Source organism: Camelus bactrianus, chromosome X (genome assembly GCF_048773025.1).
Source record: "Camelus bactrianus isolate YW-2024 breed Bactrian camel chromosome X, ASM4877302v1, whole genome shotgun sequence".
Classification (NCBI taxonomy): Eukaryota; Metazoa; Chordata; class Mammalia; order Artiodactyla; family Camelidae; genus Camelus; species Camelus bactrianus.
The window spans coordinates 6,991,783-7,005,446 of NC_133575.1; the positions used below are offsets into that span (position 1 = coordinate 6,991,783).

The 13,664-nt window shown below is 46.4% G+C and overlaps 1 protein-coding gene and 1 non-coding gene across 3 annotated transcripts in view; both read left to right on the plus strand.

Annotated features, from left to right (window-relative positions):
• The window catches only part of WWC3 (WWC family member 3), a 102,131-nt gene that overhangs the window by 34,133 nt on the left and 54,334 nt on the right, over positions 1-13,664 (plus strand). Inside the window, exons 2-4 of one of the 2 annotated variants that reach the window (XM_074359825.1) lie at positions 4,388-4,497; positions 9,239-9,442; positions 10,440-10,499. In XM_074359825.1, the coding sequence (XP_074215926.1) occupies positions 4,388-4,497; positions 9,239-9,442; positions 10,440-10,499 (374 nt within the window). The remainder of the gene's footprint in view (positions 1-4,387; positions 4,498-9,238; positions 9,443-10,439; positions 10,500-13,664) is intronic. The other variant, XM_074359826.1, reaches the window with a different exon arrangement.
• LOC123620029 (U6 spliceosomal RNA) lies at positions 11,730-11,837 on the plus strand. Its single transcript, XR_006728742.1, has one exon. It is a non-coding gene; the product is annotated as a U6 spliceosomal RNA (small nuclear RNA).

Below are 13,664 nucleotides of genomic sequence, written 5' to 3' on the forward strand. Positions count from 1 at the left end.
TAATATTCCATTGTATGCTTTATTTACCCTTTCATCAATTGGTGGCTCTTAGTTGTTTTCATCTTCTGGCTATTGTGAATAACTCTGCCGTGGACATTCTTTGGTGTGGACATATGTTTTCATTTCTCTTGGGGGTACAGTTACTGGCTCATATGGAAACTCTGTTCAAGTATTTGAGAAATTACCGACCTGTTTCCCAGAGCAGCTCTCATGAGTATTTATACTAGTAGAAGTTAGGAAATAATGTAGCTGTCAATAGTAGGGGAGGGCTTAGGTAAATTATACTGATCCGCTTAGCAAACTGTTTGTGGAAATACAGGTTATTTATTCTTAGACCAGGTGCTGGAGGGGTCAGAGACAGTTGAGACAGGGTAATTGTTCACAAGGAGCTTAATTCACCTATTCCAGGTGATGTTTACAAATAATTTATAACAAGGAGGATGGAATACTTAGGCTATAGTGTTAGACCATCTCCAGTAATTTTTGGAGAGACTCAAGGTATGAATTAATAAGTTACAAAATTAAGTGGAAAAGGCAGAAAAGAAAATTGTGTATACTGTATGATCATGACTATGTCAGAAAAAAACAAAGGGAACACAGAAAAAAGATGAGGAAAACACACCAAAATAGGAATAATGGTTGTATTTGAGTGGTTCTGTGAATGGCCATCTGTCTCCTACTGAGGTATGTTTCCTAAACTGTGTGTAGTAGAGACAAAAATGCCCTGGAGTCTGTGTGTGGTGACTGTGGGAAGGAGTTAGTGGGGAAGATCTAGCATCAAGTTTTTGGGGAGATGAGAACTCAAGAACCTGGACTGGCATACCTATGGGTGAAGGCGGGACCTTGGGCTTGCCTTGAGGGGCATGGGAACACCAGTCTGGCGCTTTCCCCTGGCCAACTCAATGCTGCGCACTTTTGTAGAGACCACTGTGCTTGAGGAAGAGACATTGGATGTCAGCGTCTCCACGCAGTTGGAGGGATGACCATTGGCAGGATGAGGGGTCACAAGATTGTCCAGGACAAAGTCCACCAGCTTGCTGAGGGTGCTGATTGTCCCAGCCAAGTCTGAGATCTCTCCTGGGTGGCTCCAGGCCTCACCCTGCCATGCAGGAATCAGGCTTTTTAGCCAGCAACATCCAGATAGCACTCCTTGCTGAAAAGCTAACACCAAAAGAACTCTACTGTTCCAGACTCCCAGATACTGCCCTTCTGACAATAAAAGGGAGCCAAGATTTATTCAGCTCTCCTCATTGTAGCAGTGGGCTCAAATAGATTCTGAAACCGGATAACTCATCTGAAGTGATTTACCCATTACTGAAGTCATGTTCCCCACCAGCACCTTTCTTGGGAGAAAAATCATCATTTTGATACTGGTACAGTTGTGAATATTCATGGTGGCATGTGCTGGACAACAGAAAACCACGAAGTCTTTGTCTCATAAATACTTTGGAATGATAATGAGGATAATAAATTTAGACATTCTCCATGCTGTTATTGAAAATCATGCCAAAATTTGCCCTTGTGCACTGAAGTGACACCTGTCTGGAAGTCTGGCAGGTGTGTCATCCTGATAAATAGGTAGACAAGTCAGAAGAGCAGCATATGTGTCTATTTTAATGTTCTGGAATAAGACAAAAGGCCTCCTCTACATCTCACTGCTTCCTAATAGTGGGTAGCCTGGGCCATCACTACAAATGTCCACTTCCGCATCTGATGAACTAGGAAGGGGCGTTAGGACTCAGATATTTTATTAGTTTTCTATTGCTGCCTCACACAAATTACCCTGAAACTTAGTGGCTTCAAATGACAGTGTGCGTTCAGTCCCACAGTTTCTGTGGTGCAGGAGCAGTTTGGCTGGCGGGCCTTACTTGGGGTCTCATGGGGGTATTGTGGTCAAGATACCGGTGGGCTGCAGACATCTGAAGGTTTGACTGGGGCTGGTGGGTCCACTTCCAAGGTGATTAATTCCTATGACTGGGAGATTGGCGCTGGCTGTTGGCCAGAGGCCACATTCTTCCTTATGTGGGTCTCTCCATTGGGCTGCTTGAGTGGTCTCACCACATGGCTGCTGGTTTCCCCCAAAGCTGGCGATCCAAGAAAATAAGGTGGAAGTATGATGTCTTATACTTCACCCCGGAGGCCACATACTGTCATTTCCACAATATCCTGTCGCTTGCACAGCAGAGCCCTCTTTGGGGGGGCGGGGCATGTGAGGATGTGAACACCGGGAGGCAGGACGCATTGGGAGCCGCTTAGGAGCGGGCCGCCATGGGTGTCCTGCTGCACGTGAGCGTGTCTCACGGTGTAGTGGATGAAAGCGGTGAGTGGGTTTATGTGCTTCTCCCTGCTGCGTTCTTCCTGCCCGAGGGATCCCTGTCCTTGCCTTCTAGTTTACTACTTCTGTCTTTTGGGAGCTGGACATCTGTATCGTTGAGCCCGTTCACACTGCCATCAAGTGAGTTAGCAGGCTCAAAGTGTGAGCCCCACGGCCTGAGGAGATCCACGACAAGGACTTGGTAACTTCTCACTCTTGGTGTGAGCTGGGCCCCGAGAAGCGTGACTTCTCGTCAGCTGGCTTCGAAGTACTGAGTCTGTGGATGATCGTGCAAAATCCAGGCTTTCTTTAGAGAGGAAGTGGAATCAGAGATTCATGGATTCTGTATCGAGCCAAAATAAAATTCACCAAAATGATAGTATATCTGTTTATTTTTAGAACAAAGAGTGTGGAAGTGTTATTTTAATTACTTGCAGTGTTTATTGGATAGGAAATGGAAAACTCTGAACTTGCAATAGTTCTAGAACAGTTCTGAATTGTAAAGTAACTGAATTGGGCTCAGCAGTGCTGTCAGTTCTGTCTTCCCACCAGTATTTGTTGACTAAATGAGATCACATATGTAAACATGCTTAGAATGCGCCTGTGCTTGGGTATTTTTCTGTAGGCTTATACGGGAGTCTGGAATAGCAGAGATATGCTCAGGACTCAGTTTCTCTTAAAGTAGCATTGTTTTTGTTGTGGTGTGATCCTGTTTAGGACTTGAATCGTGCACAACACCCTGCTGTTACCTGTGTGACTTGGAACCATGCCACTACCACACCATTACTGACCTGTAAAGGGATTGTGCTGTGGTTGGTGTTTCGGGGACGGACAGACAGTACACAGTAGGCTCATCTTGTGATGTTGTGGGTTTTGAGTGCATCGTATGTGAGAGGATTTCCATGGTGTATTTTGCCTTCTACATATGTATTTCTGTTTTGATACTGACTGGCACTTCTTAAAACCATATGTTTAAAATGAAGACGAGTTCAGTCAGTGCCGTCCTAATGGTGTTTGTCAGTTTCTGAATGCTACTTGGAGAGACAGAGTCTTGTCGAACCAGTTTGGGGAAATAACGTGTTGGAAATTCATACTGGTCTTGTCGAGTTTGGCTGTGGTTATGGTATCTCACTTTCCTGGAGCCAGGGACTTGAACAGAGATGTGGGAAGATTGAGTTAGTGAAATTTAGGTTATCAGATTCCCATGCATACCAGTCAGTATGCGTTTATAAAGAGAACTGAATAGATAGCTGCCCAGACTCAGACAATTATTGGTGCGGCCTGTTTTATGACAGCTGTCTTGTCAGTCAGTGTGATCATGACGTCTAGGGGAGGGGAGGCTCTCCTTAAAGAAACCTATCTGGAAAACCTCTCCTTTATCTATCTGTGTCAAGCCAAGGGTCCTTGATCAGATGGACTTTAAGGAGAGAGATCTGTAGACAATGTGCTTTTGTTGTTTTTCTCCAGAAAACAAAGAGGACCCTTTGCAATTTCTGATTCCCACTGCATAAGGAATACAGGGCAGTGTTTAGTAGGCGTCCCCTTGTATTGTTCCCGTGCTTGTTTGGCTTTTTGCATTTGGTCCATGGTTAATGTTTAACTCCTTAACTTCTGACCACTGGTAGATGAAACTTACCAAATACATTTTAGATAGAGTAGGGTATAATGCACAGAAACTGGAAGTTGTGAGGGGGGAACATTTGGCAGGGAATGAGAACAAAACAGAGGTGCTCGCCTATTGTTGTGGCAGAGCCACATTCCATTGTCGTCACCTCATTAAACATACCGCTTGGAAGAAGATGCTTGTTTTACCTGTTTTGTAACTGTCAATATCTGTTTTCGCTGGCATTTAAATCTGTATTTTGAGATAGTAAAAAAAAAAACAAAAAACTGTGAGTGTACTGATATTACTTAGGCAAAGCCAGTGAACTAATTTTCCAACCAAATAGTTGGAGCAAAAGCAAGTAGATAATATATGATTTTTGTGTTAAAATCAAATTCTAGAATTGATTCAGCAAAGTTACATGAAATTGACCTGACTTTCAAATTTGCTTTCATAATTTTATTTTGCAGGATAACAAAGCCATTGACCTTTGCCGATTGTGTTGGGGATGAACTTCCTTTAGGATGGGAAACTGTATATGATAAACAAATTGGAATTTATTACATGGACCACATAAATAGTAAGTAGAGTGCCACCTTGAGTTATTATATATGAATGAGTTTTCATGTTGATCTCAAAGATGCTAGGAACTCTTTCTGTAGATGAAACAGTTATTACTCTCCAAAGCAGCATTGAACTGGATTTTATAAATGTCATCTGAAGTATCCATTAGCTGAGCAGGTATGTAGCTACCTGGCTTGTGTGTTGCTCAGAACTGCATGGAATATGTTGAATGGAGAGTTTTAATACCTAATAGAAAGAATAAATTTCCCAGGCAGTCTACTAATAGAAACATCTCTCAAAATGAGAAGATTGTTTTTTGCAAAATGCAACTTAACTAGTTCTTGGAACAGTAAATGCCCAAGTGGTTGCCTTAACTTCATTTTGTCTTATGCGTGTGATTTGATTTGATTTGAGCTTTGTGAAGGGAGAAACAAATGCAAAGACTACAGCTAAAATAAATGGTCCTTGACTATGCCGGCCTTCTTTGTGGAGTTGTTGAGAGCAGTGATTCTCACCCAGGGATGGTATTGCCTCCCAGGGACACTTGGTAATGTCTGGAGGCATTTTCGATGGTCACAGCTGGGAGAGGTGCTCCTGGCATCTGGTGGGTGGAAGCCAGGGATACTACTCACAGGGCGCCTCACAGAGGCTGAGCTGCCCCAGTGGTGCTGAGATTCACATGCTGCCTTTGGTTCTAGATCTCTTCTCCACCCCACTCCTGGCTTTCTTCTGCCTCCTCATCAGCCTTCCTCCATCGAGTACCGCTGGGGACCCATTCCTCTCTCAGATTCACATTTTCTCTCTCTCCCATTTTTGTTCTAGCTGCCCTCAGTGTTCCTGCCATTGTCATTACTACTGGGGACATGAAGTTTCCCTTAGTGTGCTTTCTGTCCTTGGAGTTATTAAGTGTGGGAGAGGCTGGGAGGATGCACAGTGTACGCCGTGTGAGTGTGAAGCTCCTCCCTCACTCGGTCTCATGGCTCCTTGTGTCCCCATAGTGTGATCGGGCCAGGCTGGTGCTTGTAGGACTGACTCCCGCATTGTCACTGGCTGGCCGGCCTCCTCAGTTCAGCGTTAAGGAACCTACATGGCGAGCCTTCCTGTCTCTGTCCAGGCCTGTGGGGTTTCCGATCCATACACTCGGCTTCCCCTTGATTGCAGCTCCTAACCAAAGACTGGGCAGCAGGATGAGTACTGCCTCAGTCCTGCTGCCCTCCCAGGCGGTTATCCACATGGCACGAGGGCTTCTAGGTGGACCCACTGCGCAGTGGACAGGGTGCAGTGCTCCATGAGGCTCCATCTGGGGCAGCCCTCCCCCCGGCCTGGCTGAGCTGGTGCCCTCGTTTGCGTGTGTCCAGGTGTCTTGGCCATCTGGGCCACCTTCCCAGCTTCAGGGTGGTCACTCTAGCAGGTGAGGGCTGCTGGGCACAGGGGCACCAGGGCCTCCTCACCAGGCTTTGGCCTCTCTGGGCCCAGGTAGTATGACTGAACAGCACAGGCATTCACCTGACATGACCTTTCTGGAAAGCCTGCCTGCCTGCCACTGAGGCCTAGGTCCCGTTCTGGCTCGTCTCTTGTAAACCCAGCTCACTCATCCCTCTGGGCCCCCTTCTTTGCTGCGGGTGTTCCTTTCTCACTGAGTCACAGCAAGGGACCTCTCCGTGCCGGCCACTTTTGAGGCCCTGGGGACACAGGGAAGTGAGACCTAGTCTTTACCTTCAAGGATTCGACGTGACACGCTAGACATGACCATGAAACCCCAACCTGAGTAATCACCAAGGGCTTTCTTTCGGCCACCTTGAGTCTAACTGGGATGACCCAGCACCATGGACGGTGGAGGGGGAAGGTACCAGCTCCAGGGCCAGGGCCCTGCCCCTCCCGAGCCTTGCTCCCAAGAACCCAGCTCTTGATAGCACAGCTTTGAAGCTCTTTAAGGGCACAGAACCTGAGGGGTCACATGTTAAGTTGGAACTGTGCAGGTTGACAGTGGAGTGAGGGACCAGAGGGTCCCTGGGTTGATCACCTTCAAGGTTCCCAAGACCCTCGGGTGTGCTGACCAGAGTGTGAACAGAGCCTGTCGGCCGAGGCAAGTCTCCTGGCTGAATCAGCGTCAGAGACATCCGGGCGGTTACACCACTGTGACTCTGCCCACGCCCAGGCCCAAGCCCACCAAACCTGAACGCTAGGTCAGTGTTTGTTATTTCTGTTTCTTATTTCCCCATGTGAGCTTTTAAGGCCTGGAGAGGCCTTCCAGGAGGGGCCCTGGGGTAGCAGTGTGAAGAGGGATAGTAGGGGTTGTTGCTGGGACGGGGTTTAAAAGGAAGAACTTACTTGAAACATCCTAGCAAGCGCTCGTGTGTGTGTGTGTGTGTGTGTGTGTGTTTGTGGCGAAGATGATGTAAAATTTACATTTTTTAAATCATTTTGAGGTGAAATGCACAGAACGTGCGATTAACCGTTTAAAAGCATTATAGTTGGGTGGCGTTTGGTGCATTCACAGTGTTCTTCAACCACCACCTCTGTCTAGTTCCAGAACATTTCATCACCCCAGGGTACAACCCTGTACCCCTTAGCCATCACTCCCCATTCCTCCCGCCAGTCTCCTGTCCCACGCAACCCCGAATCTCCTATATGTCTCTCTGGGTTTGCCTCTTCTGGACGTTTCATCCAAATGGATCCTACAACATGTAGTCTTTTGGGTCTGACTTCTCTCACTTAGCGTGAGGTCCTCGAGGTCCATCCATGTTGTAGGATATCAATAGTTTATTCCTTCTTATGGCTGAATGACACCCCACTGCATAGGTAGACCACATTTTATTCATCCATTCACCATTTGGTGAGATTCCCTAATTTTTCCACGTTTGGGCTGTTGCAGTAGTGTACTCAGGTGCACTTGGAGTAAAATATTTTGCAGGTTTATTTAGGATTTGGGTGGGGAATTTTATTAGCATTTTTCTTCTAGGAACTCTCCTTAATTTTGTTTTGGCTGCCGGCAGCCTGTATATAATGACCAATATGGCATCATTGTAACAGAGCCACTGCAGCCTGCGGTCTCGATGTTGGGAGCAGGACGCCACTTTCCGTTTCTTACTGCATTTAGGGTGGTGCTTCTGTGGAAATCTCCACTAGGAATTCGATTGCCGTGAAGGAAGGGAGCCTTCCCGAGTCTGGGTGTCTTGCCCATTTGATCACTCCATCCCTCGATGTAAGAATCTGATCTCAGGACTGTAGTCCTCTGTACGGAGCAGATGGCCCCTTCTGCTCCGCACTCAGTGAGCCTGCGGTCCACAATCATAGATTGCCTTCTGAGTCTCAGACTGACGAAGGGCCCTGAGAATATAAAGATGACTGGGGCTGTGCGCCTGCTTCTAGGGGCTTGGAGTTTAGATGGGAAATAAAGAAATACAAAAACAGTTATGCGGCAAGTGGTCAGAGCAGCAGTCCTAGCCATTGCACAGAGATATGTGTGCTTGGCGGGGCAGAGAAGGCTTCAGAGAAGAGGTGCCTTTGTAAAGGGACTTAGACAATGACATGGTTTTCTGGTGGGCAGAGGAGGACAGAAGTGATGTAAATGCACGGATAAGCGTTTCCAAAGATGGGGACTGTGGAAAATTTAGTCTGTGTAGAGGATGTCTCTGGGGAAAAGGGCAGAAACTTGAAATAAAGCTGGCAAGTTAGTTTCAGGACTCATCACGTGGAGGATATTGGACTTTGTGCTTTAAGAGAGGTTCACGTGTTAAAGAATTGCAGGCAGAGTTGGGAAGGTAACTTTGGTGAACACACTGAGGGTGGCTCTCGGTGGGATGAGTCAGGAAGCCTGGGTGTTTCTGGAGAGAGATTGTGAGGGTCTGATTGAATTAAGGGGAGATGGAGAGAAGGCATGTCATCAGTCATTGTTATAGGTAGGGGCAGGAATCACCAATTCTGGATGCCCCACCAAATATTCTGGGTGAGGGCAAGGGGTAGGAGTCCTCTGAGGTGGGGTCCCAGGTTGGCTGAGTGGGCAGATCCCGGTGGTGCGGCTCCCTTCGGGAGGGCAAGCGACAGCAGCAGGCGCTGGGCCACCTGCCGTGGTTTGGTTTCGGTTTAGGTAGTGAAAAGGCGCTGTGTGAGAATGAGTCCAACTTTGGATGATTGACTCAGTTACTTTGGGTCCGTCCACGTGGAGATGTAGCTAGAAGGGAGTTGGAAGGAAAGGATGGGGCTCAGGAGAGGTTGGAGCCAGAGGTAAGCATGAGCCCTTCCGGGAGCTGGTCGAGTGAGAAAGCCAGAGTGGAAAGCGGGGCGGATTTATGGGCGGGAGGAGATGAGGAAGTTCACAAAGAAGGCAGAAGGACGTGGTCTGGCATGGGGGGAAGGGGAGGGAGCAAGCCAGTCACAGGGACAGCAGAGCTGATAGTATCCAGGTTGGACAAGTCAGGGAGAAGAAGGTTGGATGCATCTCTTAGTTTGACAGTGACGAGTTCCTTTGGGTTCATGCCCACCCACGTTTACTGACTGTGTGAACAACTGTCTGATGTTGTCTTCCCCTTCAAGGAACTGTTGCATATCTACAGAGCCTTGGTCTCCTCTCAGCGGTGGGTATGTAAATAGAAGATGATCCACACTTTGGGAAGGTTCCTTATGCAGACGCTTCCATAATGAACATCCTGGTAGTTAATTAATTTTCATATCGACCAGTCACATAACTGCACAATTATTGGTCAACCTAAAGATTTTACTTGAAGTCACTTATGTCCTTACCCTTTTCATTTCAGAGCTTACCCAGATTGAGGACCCCAGAGAACAATGGAGACGAGAGCAGGAACGGATGCTGAAGGAGTACTTAATTGTAGCCCAGGAGGCTCTCAATGCCAAGAAAGAAATCTACCAGATTAAGCAGCAGCGGTTCGAGCTGGCTCAGGAGGAATATCAGCAGCTGCACAAAATGTGTGAGGACGACAGCCGCTCATACACCAGCTGTGAGTTGCCCGGCTCCTCCAGTGAATACGCGCGACTTTAAGAGCCATCTCTGCTAGGTTATCTGCAAAGCCCGAACTTCACTCGGGCGAGGCAGCTTCATAAAGTTTCTAATCACACACAGACAGGGGATCAGCCTTCCACACGGGAATCAATGGTCATTCACTACCATCCTTTAGCAAATATTTATCAGATGCCCACCTTGTGCCCAGGCACAGTGATACGGTGGAGCCTAACAGAGGAGAGGTCCCTGCCCTCAGGGAGTGTCCGAGCAGCTGGGGAAGGGAGGACATAAACAAGTACATTTCAGGTCGTGACACAAAACCATCTCATGCCTCATATTTGTCTGTGTGGGAAAGGGCTTCACCTGGAGACCCCTGCAGTTAATCCTGCTTGTCTGGGCTGATCCTTGGGAAAGCCATACCACGCTTCTGTTGATCGTGGATGCACAGATCCAGGAGCCTCCACATGTCAGGCACCTGTCTCTTTGTAGACTCCTTTCTTGGGCAACACACTGAAGGTGGAGAGACTCAGTATAGCGCAGAGAATTGGAGAACTCTCTGCCCCTCAAGTAAGATGGACGCACACTGACGTTCTCCATAGGGAGCCCCTCTTAGCTTCAGAGGGTGCTGGCTGTGGGCTCCCATTTCAGTAGGACTCTGCAGATGCTCAGGTGTTGAAGGAATCAGGTCCAGTCGCGGAAGCCAAAGCATTTGGTTGCTGACTCAGTCAGTCACTGCCTGAGCCAGCCCCTTCCCACCGGAGTTGTCACGCCCAGCAGCCCACCGCGGGTGCATGCAGCCATGGCTGTCCCGGGGCCCGAAAGCTTGGGGAGAGTGTATGAAGTTGGTACCACAGGGTTTCTTTTTGTGAAAACCTAAGTCTAGCCGAGACTTGGAAGGACTTACCTGCGGCATGACTGCCGTGTTGCCAGGGATTTGCTCTGTGACCCAGCTTAGAACGTGGAAGACATGGTCAAAGCTCTATCCTGTGTTGCAGGTCAGAATGGAGTTGAGGTCAAGGGGCCGTACGTCTTTTTTACTGCAGCTGCTGTTGGAGGTAAATAAGCCGGGGTTTCCCCTCTGTCACAGGAATTTGAGATGTTTGTGTTTCCATCTGCCGTGAGAGAATGCAGGCTCAGGTACAATGATATGTTGTTTCTAGGCTGTTTTCTCTCATTCTTCAGACATTGGTATGTACTAGGATTTTTTCTGTTTGTTTGTTTGTTTTTAACTGTCCATCAAAATGTGATGGGTCAGCTCAGTGCTAGTTTTTAGAAAAGGCTGGTTTCTTCATAGTTCTCTTTACTTATAATGCCTGTCTCTGATTTTGGTAATGGGATAATACTGGCCTCACAGAATGAGTGGGAACATGTTCCTCCTCCCTAGTTTTTGGCAAGAGTTTATGTGAGATTGGTAGTGCCTTCTTAACCGTTTGATAGAATTAATCAGAAAAGCCATCTGGACCTGGAGTTCTTCCTGGGAATGTTCGTAACCTTTAATAGATACAGGGGTAATCAGATTTTCCTGTTTCTTCTTGAATCAGTTTTCGTATTTGTGTGCTTCAAGAAGTTCGTCTCTTTCACCTAATCTAAAAATCAGTAAACTTCTGTAAAGGGTCAGCTGGTATTTTAGGCTCTGTAGACCATGTGGTCTTAGATGCAACTACTCAAGCCTGTTGTTACCATGTAGAAGCAGCCAGACACGATACATAAATGAATGTGTGTGGCTTGATCTGATGAAAGTATAAAAATGGGTAACAAGCTGGGTTTGGCCCACAGGGATTCTACCGAGTGCTAATCCAAGCTGTCAAATTTATGAAGTTTTTGTAGAATTCCTGTATGATTCGTTCAATGTCTGGACTCTGAGGTGGTGTCCTCTCTTTGATTCATGATATTAATCATTTATGTATTCTTAATCAGCGTAGCTAACCTTTTATCCATTGTATGTATCGTTCTAGTGAACTGGCTTTTGATTTTCCTTTTTTCCAATTTCTTGTCTCTCTTCTATTTTATTGATTTGTCTTCTTTATTATTTCCTTCTTTCTACTTGGTTTGGCTTTAATTTGTTCTTCCTTTTCTATCTTCCTAAAGTAGGGACTCAGATCATTGATTTCAGACCTTTCTGATTTTCTCACATAGCCTCTAAAGGTATAAATTCTCCTCTAGGTACTACTTTAACTGCATCCCACAAATTTTGGTATTTTCATTTTCAGTCAGCTCAAAATATTTCCCCATTTTTTTGTGATTTATCTTGTGACCCATGGGTTCTTATAAAAGTAAGTTGTTGGGTGCTCACTTTGGCAGCACATGTGCTAAATATTGGAACGATACGGAAAAGATTAGCATGGCCCCTGTGCAAGGATGACACGCAAAGTTGTGAAGCGTTCCATATTTTAAAAATAAAAATAAAAAAATGAAAGTAAGTTGTTGGAACTTTTAAAAGATATGTTGTTGATTTCTAATTTAATTCTGTTATGGTCAGAGACTAGACTATATAAGATTCCAAACTTTTAGTATCTACTGACATGACTTTTATGGTTCAGTGTATGGTCTCTTTTAAATGATCCCATAAGATGACCAACTCAATGGACTTGGTGCCTTGAGGTCACATTTAGCTGAAGCATTGGTTTATAACTGTTTCTGAGAGCTTATAGTTAGCGATTCTAAACCTTTCCAAAAGTTACTTGGTGGAAGTAGGTTGAACCATATAAAATTGTCCTTTTTATGGCTTAAAAGGGGCCAAATATTGGCCATTTCATACAATTCAACCTAATAGAGTGTTTCATCCCAGGAGCCTTTAGGCACCTCATCTGTTCCATGATTAGGTTTGGTTAGGTCTCCAAAGAGGTTTTCCAGTCAGTCGTTCTAGGAATAGAATAGGGAAAGGACATATCAGAAAAACTTGGCAGGAAGTTTCTTGCCAGTAATGGAAAGGAAAAATTTCGTCAAGAGAAGATGTGTTTTATATACTGGTTCCTATACTGGTGCAGCCCGGACTTGAGTTGCAGTGAGCATGGGGACTCGGGACTGGAGCTGCTGAGGATGCTAATATAGGAGGACCTAGTTACAGCCTGTTGGATTCTATACCCAGCCCTAGGGGGGTGAGGGGTGGGGTCCCATGGCAATGCTAAGCCTAGAGGGTAGGGGCGTTCAGGATTGGTCATCCTGTGGAGCTGGGACATCCCTCAACATCTGTTTTTGTACTTCTGTGGGCTTTTTACTCCCTTGACATTTGGGCAAATAGGGAATTGGACTCAATTTCATTCCTTCCTGTGTGCCATAGAATTTTATTAATGCCCAGTAAAAAAGAAATACTCAAGGTGCTGTCTGTGAAGTCCTGTATGAAGAAACCTTGATTAGAGGAAGATGATGACTCTGTATGTTGACTTGAGATTTTAATGTGCTCATCAAACTCCACTCCCCGACCCACCAGAGGTCCCTGCGTAGACACCATCTCTGCATCTACTCCTGTAGGTGGCCTCGGAGGCCACATGGGGCCTCCCTGTTTTCATGAAGGGCTGGAGATGCCAGTGGATCTTGCTGGAGCCTATCTCAGGGAAAAAGACTACGAATGGAGTCTAGGAATTAATCCAGGCAGTTTATAGGCTGCTGTCCCTTGGGTTTTGATAAACTCTTTGAATTTGCCATTTAACCTGAACTCCATCAAGGAAGACTCTGTTAGATACGACCCAAATGAACTATTTCTGGCCGCAGGCTAAAGTTCAAGACAGTGATCCGGCTGGCTCGAATCATTGTGCTGTAACGGATGTCTGCTCCAGAGGCCTGGGCCCCCATCAGGAGCTGCTGGTGGCAGGATTCATAGCACGCCTGGACTCTAGTTGGCCCCATGGGCCTCACACAGCCCAGATCGCTCTCATTGCTAGTCATCTAAAGCAAAGAGGCGTTTCCTTGCTCTGGTACTGGAAACAGAATGATATCTGGACTTATTTCCCATGATTTCCTTCATTGGCAATGACTCGAAGTGAAAGGAACCCATGTGGAATGGGCTGGTGTTTTCTCAGCATTATTGTGGTTGCCACATCATGAAGCACTGTTAACACTGTGATGTTATCTTTGGGGTATCCACAAGAAACAGTATTGAGTGGGCTAAATTAGTTCTTCAGGGCTCCGTACTCAATAAGTGGTAGACCTTGGATTTGAACCCAGATCTGTCTGTGTACATAGTCTTCGGGGCTGTGTGCTTTTCTGAGACATGGAAGAGG